This window comes from Rhinatrema bivittatum, chromosome 8 (genome assembly GCF_901001135.1).
Source record: "Rhinatrema bivittatum chromosome 8, aRhiBiv1.1, whole genome shotgun sequence".
NCBI classification, from domain to species: Eukaryota; Metazoa; Chordata; class Amphibia; order Gymnophiona; family Rhinatrematidae; genus Rhinatrema; species Rhinatrema bivittatum.
This window is the reverse complement of record NC_042622.1, coordinates 59943684-59962704: the sequence shown is the minus strand read 5'-3', so window position 1 is coordinate 59962704 and position 19021 is coordinate 59943684. Positions and strand designations below refer to the sequence as shown.

Here is a 19021-nt window from a genome sequence, read left to right as displayed (position 1 = left end):
GGGCACAGAGGTTTTAGCTAATATCATTGCAATACTTGATACCATCTAATGAATTCTTCAGTGGCCCTGCTATAGGAATGATCACTGAAGGAGTCCTTATGCATTTTTCCTGTGCCCTCTCATACAACAAAAATCATATGATTATGTAAATAACAATAAAATTGCATCAAACTCCAATGCCACAAAATACAGGAATCTGTGGAAATCTGTTGAAAATGTGGCTCATTTGAATGCATAAACACCAATGCAGAAAGACAAGCTGTGATGTCAGCAGCTGTGCCACATTTTTGCATTATGAAAAATGACAGCACTAACTTTAAATTCAGCTTTGAATAACTTCATGGTCATTTGTCATGGCATTCTCTATCACCCTGCAGATAGTAGGCTAGAGATGTCACTTACAGTTTGTGAGTTCTTTCAGTTGCTGCTGCAGCGTGATGGAGGCATTGTAAGTACGGAACACCTTGGCCGTCAATCCCTCCATTAGGTCTTGGAGATGTTTGTTTAGGATACCAGTCTATGAAGAAATGGGGAAAACAAAGATCTATAAAATGCTCTTAATGCATCTTAAATAGCCACCACTTTCTACTAAGGCTTCCCTCTGCTTCAGAACAAAGGTGCACAATTCTCGTCCTTGAGAGTTGCAAACAGGTCTGTTTTAAAGATATCCATAATGAATATTCATAAGCAATAGTTGCATAAGTCTGATCTGAGAACCAAAAGTTCATTTTTATGCTTGATAACCCACACAATCAGGCACGTTTGAGGCCCCAAATCACCAGGATTGTAGTTTTCTGCTCTAGAATTAATGGTCACTGTCCCATACTACAGCCTTATCTAGAATCTCTCTTCAAAACATATCATGGTATTTAGTGTATGTGCCAGTGTTTGGGGGTGGAGGGTTCAGTTGTGTTCAATTACCTTTAATCCAAGCCATAGCACAGGAGTGGCCAACTATGGTCCTCAAGAACCATTAATAGACCAGGTTGTCAGGATACCCACAATGAATATGCATGAGATAGATCTGCATACAATCAGGCCGATACAGTACAGTGCGCTCCAATGGAGCACACTGTTAACCTGCCCCTGGACATGCGTTTTCCCTTACCCCATATTCAGTAAGGGGCGGAAAACGCGCGTCCAACCCGCGGCACCTAATAGCGCCCTCAACATGCAAATGCATGTTGATGGCCCTATTAGGTATTCCCGCGTGATTCACAAAGCAAAATGTGCAGCCAAGCCCCATTTTACTTCAAGAAATCAGCACCTACCGTTTCTGCCAGCACCGGGAAAGTGCACAGAAAAGCAGTAAAACTGCTTTTCTTTGCATCCTCCGACTTAATATCATGGCGATATTAAGTCGGAGGTCCCAAAGGGTAAAAAAAAAAAAAAAAAAGAAAAAAAACATTTAAAATGGGCCGGCGGCTGTCGGGCTGAAAACCGGACGCTCAATTTTGCAGGTGTCTGTTCTCGAGCCCGCTGACAGTCACGGGCTCGGAAATCGGACGCCGCTCCGGGTCAAAATGAGGCGCTAGTGTACCTAGTGCCTCCTTTTGCCCGTTTCTACCGCACCTGTGCGTGTACCGGGAGAGCGGGCGTTTGTCCGCTCTCCCGCGGACTTTACTGAATCTGCCCGAATGGAATGCAAATCTATCTCATGCATAGTCATTGTGGATATCCTGAAAACCTGGCCTGTTTGTAACTCTCGAGGACTGTAGTTAGCCATCCCTGCCATAGCAGGTATACTGTATTTGGCTATTCTTGAATAGCTCCATTAAAGCTCACCTTTCAACATGCTCTCTAACTGTACTGTATTGTAGAACACATTAAGAGTTTGTAGAGGAAGGAGTGGCAATGGTAAGGGCAGTGGAGACTGCTTCAGTAAGAGAATTTCTGCTTTGAGTGCTTCATATATAAATCAAAAATCTCTTCTTCATATGGGTCAAATCTAAAGAAGTGACCTATGTGGTCTTGAAAGCTCACATACACCATCTTTTCAGGGTAATTCTTTTAATGATACTACAGTCTGAAAAGAAAATAGTTTTTCAAGGACCAATTAAACTACTAAAAATTGTGCAGTTCTATTTCATAATGAGATCTAATAGAACAAAGCCATTTTTTTTTTTACAGCCTGGTAATTCCTCTCTCTTTTTTAATTCTAGCTCAATCAAAACTATAGGTGGGATCCTGGCACTATAAGCTTTCAATTTGTAGCTACCTGAGGATTCCACTTTGAACCCTGTATCATGGGCTTTAAATTCAAACATCAGGTGATGATGACAACTTCCTTTCCCCCTCAGGGCTCTGAATGTTGCCTCTGCAGCCATAGCCAACTCAGGGTGCAGAAGATCTGATCCAGGAATCAAAGAAGGGATGACCCTCCACAAGGCAGTGTTACCACTGAGCTGGCCCAGAAACAAGGCATTTCAACAATTAAAACCTTTGAGCCACAAGGCAGCATTAGCATTATCAGTCAAATGAGGACCATATAGACCTCTCCCTCATTATTTTTGAACTTAGATTTTATTACATTTTCTGTATAAAACACACACAAGAAAACATCATTGAATAAATGCTACAATCACCCCCCCTCTATACAAACTAATCCCTACCGCAACCAGATCTATTTTCAATATGAAGAACCACTTCCCCATCTCCCTACCCAGCAACCTCCACCCTCACTCCTTCCAAGCAAGCATCATTAATCTTCCCACTTTTTGTTGCTTACATTCAGTCTGTCAAACAAGTCGTCCTCAGGCTGTTTGTTTTCCATGAACAGTTGAAGATTCTTAAAAACCTGCCAACATGGGAAATAGTATTAATAAAAACTTTTAAGGTGTTAGTCTTTGATTAATCACAATATAAATAAGTGAATAAAAATGTCAGAAAGAGCTCAGTCCCACAGTCAGCACAGAAGGGACCTCTTAGTGCCCACAGAAAGCTCTGGAAAGTTAATTCTGTTAGGCATCATCCAGTCACATGATCACCTGCATGACTGGTGAACCTGCTCGTCTTCCGATAAACAAATACCTCAACAGCCTAAACATGTTAACCAGGTTCGACTGTAACCACATTTTTAATCACCTTGTTATATTGCCCAAGAAGAAAAAAAATCTCACCCTCTTCTCCACTGGGACTTTGTTGTAGTATCGGATGGAATCTTTACCCAGAAAGTCAAACTCTACCATGTATTCCTGTCCATCCATCTCAGGATGGAGTTTGATGTGTTCCACTCTGAGAGAGCAGCAACCCACAGTATCTGCAGTTTCCCCTTCCTCCTTTTCATTACCAGCTCTCAAAGCAAGCTGCAAAGAACAAAGAGAAGAGAATTAAGACATTAAAAAGTGAATTTTAAAAGCCCGACACATGCCAAAACCAGGAGATACACGAATATGTTGGGCTGGCACATGCCGAGTAGATTTTAAACACCGCCAAAGTACACGCGTATTTCCCGCTGCACGCACAAATGAAATGTTCCATAAAAGGGGCAGGGTGTGGGTATGGTCTGGGTGGGGCATGGGAGCTCCTGGATTTCACTATAAAATCTGAGCATAAATACCTACGTATATAGGCGGGATCCCCTGCCATGTAACTTTACTTCTGCTATGGATGGCGTGTAAGTCATAAAACAAAAAAAACCTAAACAGATCAACGGGGTTTTAATGGTCAGGGCTAACTGTGGGGACAGACGGCTATTAAACTAGGGGGGTTTGGAAGTCCTATCCTTTAATTGGGCAAACTGAGAATGAACTGGGAAAACAAACAATGACATCAGCACACTTGTCTTTTAAAATTCCCCCACTTACGTGGTAGAAGCAGGATTTGTGCAGGTTATATAAAATGGCTGCGACCCTGGGCACAGGCTGAACACGTGCACCCATGAGCCTGTTTAAAAGTTACTGTCCCTGGTTACATTACCTACCACAAGGAATAATCTTTTAAGACTACATGGGGCTGGCTTTAACCAATTATGGCAAAAAAGTGTGATAAGAGGCATAAATATACTTTCTCCCAAGGGCTGGTGGTTCAACATCATTGCGAGATAATAAACCAGCTACATTAAACAAGCTCCTGTTTTCAATTATTTGTGTACCTTCTGAAGAGATATAACTATCAGTACAGAAAAGAAAAACACTTTTGATGCTCTCTAGACGGCAGATAATGACCTGTACCCAAGCCAACATGTGTAACTCCCAACCACCAGGATCTCTTCCTTTAAAGAGCTGGGGAACAAGTTGGAACTCCCAACTAAACTGAACCCTGAACTATGGCTAAGAACGAAAAAATTTTCAATCTCAAAACTGCAAGAATATACAATTATCTTCTTCAGAACAAAATTAAACTCTGGATCATCAGCAGCATCCAGAATCAGGAAAGGTCTTTCAAAAAATAACCATAATCAGAATCGGCCAGGAGTCTGGCCTGATCTGTGGTATTCCAGGAATGAAAATTAGCAGGTAAGAACTATTTTTCCTTTCTTGTTCAAACCCAGATCAGTCCAGACAAGTGGGATGTACGCAAGCCCCTTTATACTGGTTGGGATCCCGAAAGGCCTGCATGTAGCACACTTTCCCCAAAGGCACTCTCCTCTGGGGCCCTAACATCCAAATGGTAATTTTTAGTGAAAGTGTGCAAAGAGGACCACATTGCTGCCAGACAAATCTCCTGTGGTGACACCAACTGACACTCCGCCCAGGCGGCCACCTGAGCCCTAGTGGAATGCGCTCACAAATCCTCAGGAATCGGCTGGCCTTTACAAATATAGGCCGAAACAATCGCCTCCTTCAACCAATGGGAAATAGTACTTTTAGTCGCCTTACCATCTCTTTCCTTGGCCCACTGAAACACAAAAGGGTGGTCCGAGGTCCGAAATTCATTAGTTACCTTGAGAGATCTTAGGAGAACCCGACACATCCTAAAGATGAAGCTCCTTCGCATGGGGAGAACTGGGCGTCAAACATGAAAACCCTGGCAATCCCATGGTCTGGCTAAGATGAAAGGCCGACACCACCTTGGGCAAAAAGGAAGGAACCACCTGCAACGAGATCACATCATCGGAAATCTGCAAAAAGGGCTCCCTGCAAGATAAGACTTGGAGCTCAGAAATCCATCTAGCCAAGCAAATCGCCACTAGAAACACCACCTTCAGCGTAAGATCCTTCAAAGCAGCCCTGCATAAAAGCTCAAAAGGAGGGCCACACAAGACTCACAGAACCAAATGGAGATTCCAGGATGGACAAAATCTTCAAACTGGAGGGTGCAAATGCTTTGCACCTTTCGAAAAACACACTACATCCTGATGAGAAGCTAAAGGTCTTCCCTGAAGCCTTCCTTTAAAACAGCCTAAGGTTGCCACCTGGACTCAGAGAATTATAGGCCAAATCTTTCGACAGCCCCTCCTGAAAAAACGCCAAGACCTGGGCCACATTTGCCTGTAAGGGATCAGTGTCTTGGGCTGCACACCAGGCCTCAAACACTCTCCAAACTCTGATATACGCCAAAGAAGTGGAGGATCTGCTAGCCTGAAGCAAAGTAGTAATCACCAGCTCAGAATACCCCTTTAGGCGGAAACGTTGCCTTTAAAAAACAAGCCGCTTGACAGAAGCGATCCACTTGTTCCAACAAGATAGGGCCCTGATGCAGCAAAAACCCTTCAAATAGCTTAAGCGAATGGGCCCGTCCACCACCAGCTGCACCGGATTCGCAAACCACGGGCATTGTGGCCACGCCGGTGCTACCAGAATCACTCGTCCCCGATGCTGTTTGATGCAACGTGGCACCCGACCTACAAGCCGTCCACGGAGGAAAGACAGAGCAGGAGACTCTCTGGCCATGGCTGAATTAGGGCGTCTATCTCTACGGAGCCTCCCTCCGGCAGCTGAAAAACTTGGTTGCCTTGGTATTCTTCCTTGTTGCCATAACATTGAATTGGAGTTCGCCCCACCTGCGCCAAAGGCCTCCGCCAACAACTCCCACTCCCCTGGGTCTAGCTGTTGGCTGCTGAGATAGTCCGCCTGTACATTGTCTACACCTGCTACGTGAGACGTTGCTAGAGTTGCTAGATGAAGCTCCGCCCAGGTGAAGTGTTTTGAACCCCCTGAGCCACCAAACGACTTTTTGTTCCACCTTGCCAATTGATATAGGCCACCATCGTTGCATTGTCGGAGAATTCATGAACTGCCCAGCCCTGAATCTGAGGGAGAAAGAACAGCAGCACCCTCCAAACTGCCCTTGTCTCCAGACGGTTGATGGACTAGGTCACTTCCACCAGGGACCACTGTCCTTGGGCCGCCGATCCTCGACACACAGCTCCCCAACCGCTGAGACTGGCATCCATGGTCACCACCACTCAGTCCGAAACCTCCAGATCCACTCCCTACTCCAAATTAGTCTGCGATAGCCACCACGAGAGACTGGATCTGGCCTCTTCTTGGAGTGGCACTTGAAACTCCTTGGACATCAGATTCCAATGGGATAGGAGAGCTTTCTGTAAGAGATGCATGTGCGCAAAAGCCCATGGCACCAGATCTAACGTAGAAGCCATGGACCTTAGTACCTGTAAATAATTCCAGACCTTGGGAACTGGCAGGTCGCTCAGACGAACCACTTGCGACTGCAACTTGAGAATTCTCTCCCGGGTGAGGAACACCTTGCCCATCAGGGTGTTGAATCTCACACCCAGGTAGTCCAAGGACTGAGACAGGTCCAACTGACTCTTTGACCGGTTTATCACCCAGTCCAGTGACTCCAGGCGCTCTGTCACTCGCCGAATGGAGGCGACACACTCCTCTTCAGACTTCGCTCAAATGAGCCAATCATTGATAAAAGGATGAACCAGTATTCTCTCTTTTCTAAGGGCCACCACTACTATCATCTTCTTCGTGAACGTTCTTGGTGCTATTGCCAATCTAAAAGGCAGGGCTCAAAACTGAAAATGCTCTCCTAGCACAGTGAATCGCAGAAATCTCTGAGGATCAGCCCTGATGGGAATATGGAGATAAGCCTCCATCAGATCGAGAGAAACCAGGAACTTCCCTTTGCGCACTGCTGCAATCACTGTCCGCAACGTTTCCATTCAAAAACGTTAAACCCACATTGTCGCATTGACCCTTTGCAGATCCAGAATGGGCCGAAATGAGCCCTCCATCTTGGGAACCATGAAGTACACGGAATACCTTTCCTGATTGTGTTTCTTGAGCGGCACTGGGAGGATGGCTTCCAATCACGGCAGGCATAGCAGAGTGTCCCGCACTGCTGCTTGCTTGGTGGGCAATGAGCAACAGGACACTATGAAGGCCTCCTTGAGGGGGAGGGGGGGGGGGCGAGAAAATTCTAATGTGTAGCCATCTCATATTACTTCCAGCACCCACTGGTCTGAGGTAATTCTGGCCCACTCGTAAAAATGGGACAACCTTCTTCTGACAGCCACGAGGGAGGAATGGACCAGCCCGCCTTCATTGGGTGGGCTTGGCACCTTTGGACCCCGTCTAGAATCTTCTCTGGCTGGTCTAAGGGTCCTCTGAAAGGATTGCTGCAGCCCTGAATCCTGCTTCTGTGCAGAACCGGATGAATTTCTGCTGGCATGTAACCTCCTCATCTCACGGAAGCGAGAATGAGATGGAAAGGTCTTTTTAGTGCCCTTCTTGTCCCTTGGGCAACCTATTTCCCTTAGAGTCTGCCAGATCCTTCATCAACTTTTCCAGGTCCTCACCGAACAACAATTGCCCCTTAAAAGGGAGATCAGCAAGTTGTAAGTTCGACCAAACATCCGCCAACCAATTGCAGAGCCACAGAAGTCTTCGTGGGGCGACCGCGGACACCATGTTCCTAGCCGAAGAGTGAAGCAAATCATAGAGGGCATCCACCACATAAGCTATACCCGCTTCTAGGCGAGCATCCTGGCCTGCAACCCCCGGGGTACCACCGGCAGACTCCTGCACTCAGCACAAACTCTGCATAAGGCCGGCGCAGACTGTAGCTCTCAGGCTCAAAGTCGAGAACTCAAACAACCTCTTAAACAGGATCTCCAGCTTCCGATCCTGACATGCTTCAAAGCTGCCACCCCTGCCACCGGAACAGTCATCTTTTTCGTCACCGCCAATACCGCTGCATCCACATCTCTAAGATGTTCTCAGGCAAGGGGTACAACCTGGCCATAGCCCTGGCCACATTCAATCCGGCTTCTGGGGAATCCCACACCTGGTCAATCAATTTCTTCACCCCCTTCGGCAAGGGGAATGCCCTCAGTGGTCCATGTAGACCCTCCGTGTCCAAGTCTTCCTGCGTCACCTTAATCCCCAGTTCCTCCAAGATCTGAGGGATGAGTGGTTGCAATTCCTCCTTGCAAAATAACCTAACCACCAAAGGATCATCCCCTTCTGTCAAAGGGACCTCATCCACATCTGGGTCCCCCAGCGAACCAGCCCCAGAATCCGTGCTCTGACCAGGGCCCTCCTGTGGCCCCTGCGGATCATTGCCCGTCGGATCTGCGCCCTCCAAATCCTCAGAGGAAGTCTCATCAGCAAGCGAACGCTCAAGACCCAACAAGCAAAAAATGCCCCCCTTCCGCGGAGGCGCCTCAGTTCAAGGTCTCTTAAGGCCAATCTGGACCGGCTGAGAGGCTGGCTGCTTATTCGCCAGCTCCTACCGGGCGAGATAGGCCTCGTTCATCAGCAAACCAAAGTCCGCAGAAAAGCCATCATGGGTCACCTGCTCCGCAGACACCTAGTTCTTTCCCGCATTTGCTGGCACTTCTCCACCCCCATCTAATCCCTGAGCCACAGAGAAAGCAGGGGAGGGGAATTCCTGCTCTTCACATCCAAGGCAGGGCTCCTGTCACGTGGAGTTAAATGACCACTATCTGAGTCCACCCCCCACCCCCCCCCCCCCCCCGGGGCCTCCTGCACAGGGCCTGCAGCATGAGTGCAGCATCTGCCCTTTGGAATCTGTGTCAAGGCTCCCTCACCTCCAGAGACACAGAGCGGGCAGAGAAGAGCTGCATCGAGGCGAGAATGCCTCCCCCCGCAGGCCCAACAGGATTTTCCGTGCTCAATGGGAGTCGGCATGACACGAACGGCACGGCTAAAAATAAACCGGGCAGGAGAAAAAATAAAGCAGCCGCGCCACTGTCTGGGTTCCAGGTGCTGAAAGGACAGCACAAGCTATGCGAGTCTGACCTCCCCCCCCCCCGACGCTGAGGCAACAGACCACAGGAAGGAAAGAAATTAACGGCAACGACGTCCCTGCAAGGCCCCAGCCTCCCTAGGAAGGACAGAAAGAGGTACTTCTCCTGCTTCTGGGGCTTCAAGACGCTTCCACAGGCTGGCTTCAGAGGGAGGCCCTTAGGGGAAGCGAGGGAACCAGAACCCCTGGCTTTCTCTCCCCCTGGAATCAAGGGTTGAGCCTAACTGGGGATATCCAAGCCTCCGCTTGGCCTGCTCAACTAGAGGGATGGCCCACAAAGGTACCTAACTCCTCTGGGAGCACCGAATCTTCTTTTTTCCCTACTCTAAACTAACTTTATTTATTTTTTTATTTTTTTTTACTAACAGACTGCAGATATGTACCACTACCATCTGCTGGAGACAGAGAAATACTGAGAGACTGGAGGTGGCACTCTCAGTTATGTAGCAGTGCCTCAAAATTTTTGCTCTCCGCCTTATCTGGACTGATCTGGATATGAACAGGAACATTAGTTTATATTTATCTCAGTTTTTATACATTGCCCTAATTAGGGTGCCTTACAATAAAAAGAATTTGCAAAAAATCAATGTTTCAAGGTCACAAGGAAAACAATTAGAGGTGGAATATTTAAAGCTCAGGACAGGCCAGTTGGAATGACATTTGACTGGATTATGTTATGTGTAACAGATGTCATGTATGACATCAGTTACTGTGAAATAGGAGTAACTTATAACCTGGTTCCCCAGTCTCCTGCAATTTCATGGCCACAAAATCCAGGCCTTCACATGGAATTCCCCATTCCATTACCATGAAATCACCATGGGAGACTGGGGTTGGAGTGTTGACAGCATTGTCATTGGTCTCTCTCTTCCCCTCTCCGCCATCCCTCCATCACTGATCTAGGTTTCCTGGGAGGAGGAAGACAGCAGAAGTGTGGTGCCTTGGGCCATGGTATTCTTTTCTTCTGCCCTGGCCTAGAGTGCTGCACCTTGAAATTTGCCTCACTATGGCAACACATGCGGTTCAAAGTCCAACATCGGCCCTGGGTAGAAGAGCAGGGCACAGCCTGAAGCAACAAGCTGCCACAGTCCTCCTTTCCTTTTAGGAAGCCTGAATGAGACGATGTGGGGTGAGAGTGAGGGACAACAGAGTAAGCGGATGTGGGAAACAGCCTGATAAGATCATGAGTGTGGGCATGTGGGGAAGTGAGTCGATATAGTAACTGAGGTGATCAAGGGCAGGCAAAGTGAGTGAGAGGGTAAGAATTTGAGTGAGAGGATCAAGGGGAGAAAGAGGGGATTGGAGATGCTCTGGGATGTGAGTGATCAGGTTATGGGGGGTATGTGGGGCAAGTGAAGGGTACACAGGAGGGTGGGGGTGTGAGTGAGATGAGGGATTGGAGTGGGGTACAACAGGATGAGGGTTTAAGTGAGGGGATCAGGAATTAGTGGTGAGAGGATTAGATGAGGGGCTGTGGGGTGTGAGGGGGATCATCCCTCTTTCTCTCCTTCTCCTGATCACCCTCCACGACTCCTGATCTTCCTCCCTGATCCAGGATCCCCTATTTCTCCTCCCCAACTCCCTTTCTTTTCCCTCATTCTCTTTCCCTTTCTTTCATCTGCTCCGATTCTCCCATCTCCTCCTGTTGCCTCCACCCCCCCTTCCATTCTCCATCGCTCTGCCCCCTCTTCTGAGATACCTTCCCCTATTCTAGGTTTGTCAAAATGCCTTAGCATTACCTTATCACTCAGTGTTAACCCTGTGGACAATCAGGTACTGTCCAGATCCACCTGCACCTGTACATATACTAGCCGTGAGGAAAATGATAGTCTTCCTTGTTGTTTTCTGGGTCCATCCCTGTGCATATACTAGTCCTGGGGGAATTCTGCACTAGTGCGGAATGCAGAATTTGCACAGAATTGCCAAATTCTGAGCAGAAAATGGCAGAGAAGACCCCAGCATGCTGCGAACAGAGCGCGCACCATTCACAGTGAAGATGAAGGCCCCAGCGTGCGTGAATGGCGCGCGTGCAGTTTGCGGCAAAGTTGTGCCACTGGACATGCTCCGCTCACGGCAAAGATGAAGGCCCTGATGAGAGTGAATGTGTGTAAAGAGGTGTGTGTGTGTGTGTGTGTGTGTGTGTGAGTGAAAGGAGGGGGAAGGGTGTGAGAGAGGGGAATGGAAGGTGTGTGAGGAGGAGGAGGGGGTGTGAGAGAGGGGAGGGTAAGGGGAGTGAGAGCAGGCGTGAAGGGGTGTGAGAAAGAGACTGGGGGGAGGGGGTGAGACAGAGAGAGCAGGGGGGGTGTGTGCTTGAGTGTGAGTGCCAGAGAGAGGGAGCCTATATTAAGAGATTGTGAAGGACTGTGTATGTGTGTGAGAGATTGGGAGCTGATGTGAACAAAAAAGGGATTGTGTGTATGTGAGGGTGCTAGCCTGTGTGAAGGGATTGTGTATGTGTGAGAGAGAGCCTGTGTGAAGGGGTGCATGAGAGAGAGACATAAGTAGCCTGTGTGAGGTTGTATGCGTGAGAGAGAAAGGGAGCTTGTGTGGGTGTGTATGCAAGAGAGAGAGACCCTGTGTGAGGGGATGTGTGCACGTGAGAGAGTGAGGGAGCCTGTATGAGGGTGTGTGTATGTGCACTAGAGAAGAGGGAGCATGTGTGTAAGAGAGGGAGGGGACAGAGGGAGCCTGTGTGAGGGGCAGTACTGAGAATGGGGTCAAACTCTGGGAGTGGCGATAGAGTGGAAGGGGTTGAGCCTAAAGGTAGAGGGGAGAGATACTGGCAGGTGGAGGAGTTGGGGCATGAAAGGGCAATGTGGCCAGGGGAGTAGGGAGAGCAAGTGGAAGGGACACTCTAACAGTGAATTTCTAGGGAAATTCTGCTCAAAATATTAAAAATGTGTTATCTGTCCTGTGACTGATGATCCCAGCATATATTTTTGTATTTGGTCTTTAGGTGCATTTCTAGGAACTGTGTGACCCTTGGGTTTTGAGGGATTTGAGTCCCTAGAAACCACCAGCAGGAACCCAGTTTGTGGGGCGAGTGGTTGGCTACTAATGTATATTACTTCTTGGCGAATTCTGCACAAAAGAATTTAAAATTCTGTGTACAAAAAACTTAAAATTCTGCAAACTTTATATTGGTCAAAATAACACAATTTACATGAAAGTCTAAGTAATTACATTTTAAATTAATACAGAAAAAAGTCATTTCTTAAAAATACAGAATAAAAAGTGTATTAAAAATAGCAAAAATAGTAAATAAAAAAAAAGCATTTGCAAACTGCAACAGTTAAAATAACAAAGGATTAGTTAATAGTAACTAGACACCTTTTACTGTACTTAGCTAACGACTGAGGAGATCTGGGAGGGGCTGTTCTCACAAGGTACATGTGCAGTCTCTTGCTGGGACAGGGCCTTGGCACAGATCTAGTTCCTCTGCAGTGTCAGCCAAGACTGAGATTTTCTGGCAAATTATAAGGCTGGTACTGAATAACTAATGAAAGGCTAAGGCTCTGGCTTTCTCACCAGTAGCAATACAGAATTGCGCAACCTTAGACCACCTTGTGGAAAACAGGGAAGTATGTATTTCATGCTTCATACAAGCAGAGTACAGCAGGAGTTAGGCTGCCACCTGCCTTTCATATACAGGATAGCCAGGGAAAGAGGGTGTTACTAAGGAAGCAAAAAGGTCTTGATGCAAAACAAAATAGCTCAACAGGCAAAAAGATCCTCATTTTGCCATGCTGTCCCCCTCCTCCCTTCCCAGCACCAATCAATAATGTCTCTTTTACTCCTAAAAAGGACAAAATTAATTAATTAGACACACAAGAAATGTTGGAAAATGACTATTTTTATAAAGTAAAAAAAAAAAATAATTAATATGCAAATATATTTACAATTATTGCCTCATAATTGCCACAGCATTTAAAAAACTCTCTCACAATCTACTCTTGAGTTACCATAGGAAACTAAGGGCTCTGCTTGTAATACTGTTTGGCACACACCAGCTCCAGGGGTACAGATAAGCATCTTAAAATAATTAAAATACAAAGTAAATCTGCAATTTCTATGGGATAGGTATTTGTCTCCCATCTGTAATACTGAAATATTGCACAGTACCTGGCAAGTATATAGGTTGGTTTTGAGAGTTCACTTCTGAACAGTAGGAACAGATAAATGGAAAAAGCAAAGTTGATCACCTGTAACAATTATTCTTGGAGGACTGCAAGATAATCAGTGGGTTGCATCTGATTGCATTGATACAGATGTCTCATAAATTCTAAAAACGTTTCCAGGCTTTTCTGGGCATGTGTTGAATTTCCCATGCACATGCCACTGTTTACCTGATAATTTCCTTTTCTTTAATGAGGATAGGTTAACTCATACCAGTAGGTTATACACCTCTACCAGCAGATGGAGGAGGAGTAAAGCTGACGTCACAGTATATATACCTCTGCACCGGCATCAGCCTGCCATTTTCTCTGCAAAAGCCAACTGTAGACAGCTAAAGAATATATGATCATAATCATTAAGACAACCATTCAAACACTCAGTTAACAGAAAAAACATTTGAGGTCAGACAAGGAGTGTAATATTACTCAATCTAGGGACTGGATCTGACCCTTACCAGTAATCCCCAGAAACACAGCCACTCAGAAAGACAATAGCACCACTATCTAGCAGCCAAAGGCAGGAGGGGATTAACCTGACCTCATAAAAAAAGAAAAAAAAAAAAAAAGGAAATTATCAGGTAAGTAGTAATTTCTCCTTTCTTAGCATTCAGACACATTAATCCACACCAGTGGGATGTACAAAAGCTACTCCCAAACAGGGCAGGAGGCAGCCTACGGTCCGATCAACACCGCATACGTGAAGGTTGCGTCCTCTGGGGCTTGCACATTCAGGCGATAATGCCTGTAAGTTGTGTAAGAAAAACATGTTGTAGCTCAGCAAATCTCGATGGGAGACAACTGTTTAATCTCCACCCATAACACTGTCTGAGCCCTAGTAGAATGAGCACTAACCTGACAAGGAAACTGATGCTTAGTATCCGCATATACGGCCAAGATAACCTTCTTAATCCAGTGGGCTAACATAGCCTGTGATGCCAGCTCACCCTGTTTATTCCCACCATGGAGTATAAATAACCGGTCCGTTTTCCTGAGAGATTTAGAAACCTCCAATACCTCAAAATATGCCGCTTGACACCCAAGGTCCGTAACAAACGATATTCATCCACCTCTCTCTCTCTCTCTGTCCAGAGACTGCAGAGATTGATTGATTCTAGTGAAAATCTGAGACCACCTTTGGCCAAAAAGGACAGAACAGTTCGCAACAGGACTGCTCCTGGAAACACTCAGAGAGACAGGTCACAGCAAGCCAGAGCCCACAGTTCGGAAACTCTACGTGTAAAAATATCGTGCTCTAGTAAGTAACCTCAGGAAGAGGCTATGCAACAGTTGAAGTTAGGACCTGCCAGAATTCCAAAACCATATTAAGTCTCCACAAGGGCACTGGCAACCACAAGGGGGGCACGAAGATGCTTCAACCCTTTCAAGGCCGTGCCACAACTGGATGGACCAACAAGGGTTCACCATTCACGTGACCTCAGAGACAGTCCAGAGCAGCCACCTGTACCTTCAAGGAATTAATGGCCAAGTCCTTACACAACCCATCCTGCAAAAATCCAAACTGAGTGAGATTTTAATCTTATGAGGATGAACCCCTCACTCCTCAAACCAAGCCAAAAACATTTGCCAAACGTAAGGAAGTGAATAACTTTCGTGCTCGAAGCAAGGTGGAAAACACCGCAGAGGACTACCCACACCTCCGCAACCGAGCCTTCTCAAGGGCCACATTGTAGTAGAAAAAACAAGTTGGATCTTTGAGAAGAATAAGTCCCTGCCATAGCAGATCCCTGTGGACCAGTAATCCGAGAGGATATTCGAAAAGAATCCTTCGTAGATCTGCATACCATAACCTTCTGGGCCATTCTGGCACCACCAGAAGAATGATCCATGCGTGTCTCAAATCTCCAAATCATTCAGCAAAACATGGTCCACAGGGGAAAAAAGGCATATAGATGTTTGCCTTCTGGCCACTCTTGCACGAGGGCATCAATGCCAGAAAACTTCAGATCTCTCCTGGGACTGAAGAAGCGAGGAATATTTGCATTATGTGATATTGCCGCAGGCCTAGAAATGTCAGCGGCCCACCATGAGCTAATACACTTTGATGTACTATTCCCTTTGTCCTGGATCCAGACACTGTCTGCTGAGAAATTCTGTTCTTACATTGTCTTTTCCTGCAATGTGTGAGGCTGAGAACTCCTGAAGATGTACTTCCAACCATTCCATGAGTTGGGCTATTTCCTGTGACACTTGCTGGCTCTTGGTTCCTCCCTGTCGATCGATGTAAGGCACTGTTGTTGCATTATCTGACATTATTCAGACTGCTCGATCTTGCAAGTGATCAACAAATCGCAAGCATATCAACCAAATGGGCACGGGCTTCCAGCCGACTGATGCTCCAGAGGTACTCATCTATACTCCAGCACCCCTGTGTTTTCAATTCCTGATAGTAAGCCTCCCAACCCTGGAGAATTGTATCCATTGTGCCAGGCCGCTGTTCGTAGGGGAATGTCCATCTTTAGATGATCTGCCTGCAACCACCACTGCAGTTGGATGCTGAGTTCTGATACTGTGGACTCTAATGGATAAGCAGTTTACGCTGAAGAGAACACCAATGTGCTCTTGCCTACGGAACCACCTCTTGGATGGTTGCCCTCAACCTGCGCACTTGTAGTTAAGATTACACCGCTGGGCGTAAACGAAAACGATCACCCAGATACTCCAGTACCTAGGATGGCTGCAGATTGCTCTTGGCCAAGTTCACCACTCAACCTAGTTCCTGCAGCAAGGAGATCACCTTGCATGGGGCCTGAAAATTCTCTTTCATAGCTCTTGGTCCGAATTAGCCAATCGTCGAAGTACGGATGGATCAGAATGCCATCCTCTCTTAACACTGCTGCTACCAGCACCAGATCTTAGAGAGGGTTCTGTGCATGGTACCCAAACTGAAGGGTAGCATTCAAAAAGTGATAATGTCGCCCCAAACAGCGAAAAACAGAAAACCGTTGATGCTCCAGCCAGATGGGAATATGCAGATACTCATCTGATAACCCAGAGACTTAATAAATCCCCCCCAATTGTACTGCTGTAGTCAGTGGGTGTAAGATTTTCATATGGGAACAAGTCACTTGCAAAAGCCGGTCGACTCCCTTGAGATCCAGAATGAGGAGAAAGAATATCAGCCCAAATTATCTTGAACATGGGCCCTGGTATCACAGTCCGCAGGTTGAGGAGTCCTGACAACTTATATTCTACTGTCTGTCTCTTCTGTGGAGAACTGTAGGGAGACTCCATGAAAACATCCCAAGGCACGCTGAGAAACTCCAGAACATAGTAATCTCTTATCACCTCCAGACCCCACTGGTCTGACGTGATCTTGATCCATCTCCAATAAAAAGGAGAGACAGGCAACCCCCCACCTCCTGATCCTGGGAGTAGGTCAGCATACCCTCATTGAAGGGTTCACAGAGGCACTGACCCTCGAGCCCACACCTTGTCTGGGCTGCCTGGGACGAAGCACTGAAACCTACCTAAAGGTTGAGCCCTTTGAAAAGTTGCTCCTCTGTAGGGTCGAAAATATTTGAAATCCCTAACACATCGTATCATGCCAAATAAGCATGGTGCCTGCTTTTAATTCTCTAGTAACTGAGGAACCTGGGAGTCACCCCACTTACTGGCCATTTCTTTTCTTTTTTTTTCACTCCCAAACTAGAGTGACCCTTATAGGGCAACTTCATAAGAGTAGGCTTTGGATTGTCTTGGCACCCATTCGTCAGCCATAGTCGATGCTCAATCTTGCTTAGCTTCCGAGATCAGGCTCATCCAGGGTGGAGAAGCCATAGGGTAATGCCCTGAATTCAAACCAGACTCATCTACTTCCTGAGAAAGAGCAAGGAAGAGCGATCCACTAGGGAGCAGCAAGGGGCCATCTATAATTCATTGCCACCACCTTAAGGCCTGCTTAAGGATAGCCTCAATTCTCCTATCCTGCGCCTCTTTCAAGCCGCTCACCTTGCCAGGGATAGTTGCCCGCTTAGTGACACCACACACCAGCACATCCACTTTCAGAAAGTGCAACTGCTCTCTATCTCTGCTGGATCCAGGGGATACAGCACTACCAAGGCTCGTCCACCTATAAAAATAGCATCTGAAGCACCCAATTCAAGACCAATCAATTCCTGAATATCATCCATAATGCTTCATGTAAGGAATCTAAATGGGATTCTTGTCTGACTTCAGCACCCGGCACCCCCAGCATTTCAGTGCCTGGGTGATCTGAGCCGGCAACCCATCTCTATGAAAGAAATGCAACAAAGTGCTATACAATTCCAATCCCCAGAGGAATTTCCCATCCTCCAGAGAGTAAGGGCCGCTTTCACCATCTGTGGCCACCTGGGTCCCTATAAGCGTGACCTGAGCAGGTGTAGTCACACGCCAATGCTTACCTGAGGCACCAGGTGTGAAGGAATTCACAGACTGCAATCCTGAACTCTTAGGCCTCCCATTTTGGCGACTGAGCAAAAATCTGTGAGCGGGGCCTAGCTAAATGACTGCTCAACCCGCCAAGCTGTTTCGCGTCAGACTTGCAAATAGAAAAGCGAGCAAATGCCACCGTGGCTCATATCAAAACTAGGGGGCATCAGTCCTGCGTCCAATGAGAAAACTTCCCCCCGCTGACGAACCAGTTAGGGCAGGGGTGGGCAATTCTGATCCTCGAGGGCTGCAAACCAGTCGGGTTTTCAGGATATCCTTAATGAATATGCATGAGAGAGACCTGCATACACACTACCTCAGTTGTATGCAGGTCTCTCTCATGCATATGTATGGTCCTTGGAGAGGCCTCACCTGGAGTACTGTGTTCAGTTCTGGAGACCGAATCTCCAAAGAGACAGAGACAAGATTGAAGCAGTACAGAGAAGGGCGACCAGAAAGGTGGAGGATCTTCATCGGATGTCATACGAGGAGAGATTGAAGAATCTAAATATGTACACCGTGGAGGAAAGGAGGAGCAGGGGTGATATGATTCAGACTTTCAGATACTTGAAAAACTTTAACGATCCAAAGACAACGACAAACCTTTTCCGTCAGAAAAAAATCAGCAGAACCAGAGGTCACGAGCTGAGGCTCCAAGGAGGAAGACTAAGAACCAATGTCAGGAAGTATTTCTTCACGGAGAGAGTGGTGGATGCCTGGAATGCCCTTCTGGAGGAAGTGGTGAAGTCCAAAACTGTGAAGCACTTCAAAGGGGCGTGGGATAAACACTGTGGATCCATCAGGTCTAGAGGATGCGTATAAAGAGCAGGCAGCAAAACACTGCACGAAGCGGCAGTAGCCATAGAGGCATTCACGGAGCGGGATGCCAGTGGCCAGTGGTTGGTGTTCCACTTCACGGAGCGGAAGGATGGAGGGCTGCCATCTCCCAATTAAAAAAAGAAAAAAAACAAACAAAAAAACCCCCAAAACAAAACAGGGATGGGTTCATGGGCTATAGGTATTACCAATTATTAGGCTTATTCAATTACCAATTATTAGGCTTTTCAATATTTGATGATAGTTAATGTGACTTTCAAGGCATACTTCACTTTCAATGCATATCCAGCATAGCTCCCTGCTTCAACGGCAGAGAGCTATGCTGCCGCTTACCCAACTAATCAAACTTAATATTTCACTTGGAAGCAGCTCCATCACTGCTCTCTACATTAATA

General features: G+C 46.8%; 1 protein-coding gene across 1 annotated transcript in view; it reads right to left on the bottom strand.

The window, feature by feature from the left end:
- The window catches only part of TOP1 (DNA topoisomerase I), a 349577-nt gene that overhangs the window by 22497 nt on the left and 308059 nt on the right, over window positions 1-19021 (bottom strand). Inside the window, exons 15-17 of the mRNA XM_029612494.1 lie at window positions 3120-3305; window positions 2729-2797; window positions 403-517 (exon numbers count right to left, since the gene is read on the bottom strand). Of these exons, the coding sequence (XP_029468354.1) occupies window positions 403-517; window positions 2729-2797; window positions 3120-3305 (370 nt within the window). The remainder of the gene's footprint in view (window positions 1-402; window positions 518-2728; window positions 2798-3119; window positions 3306-19021) is intronic.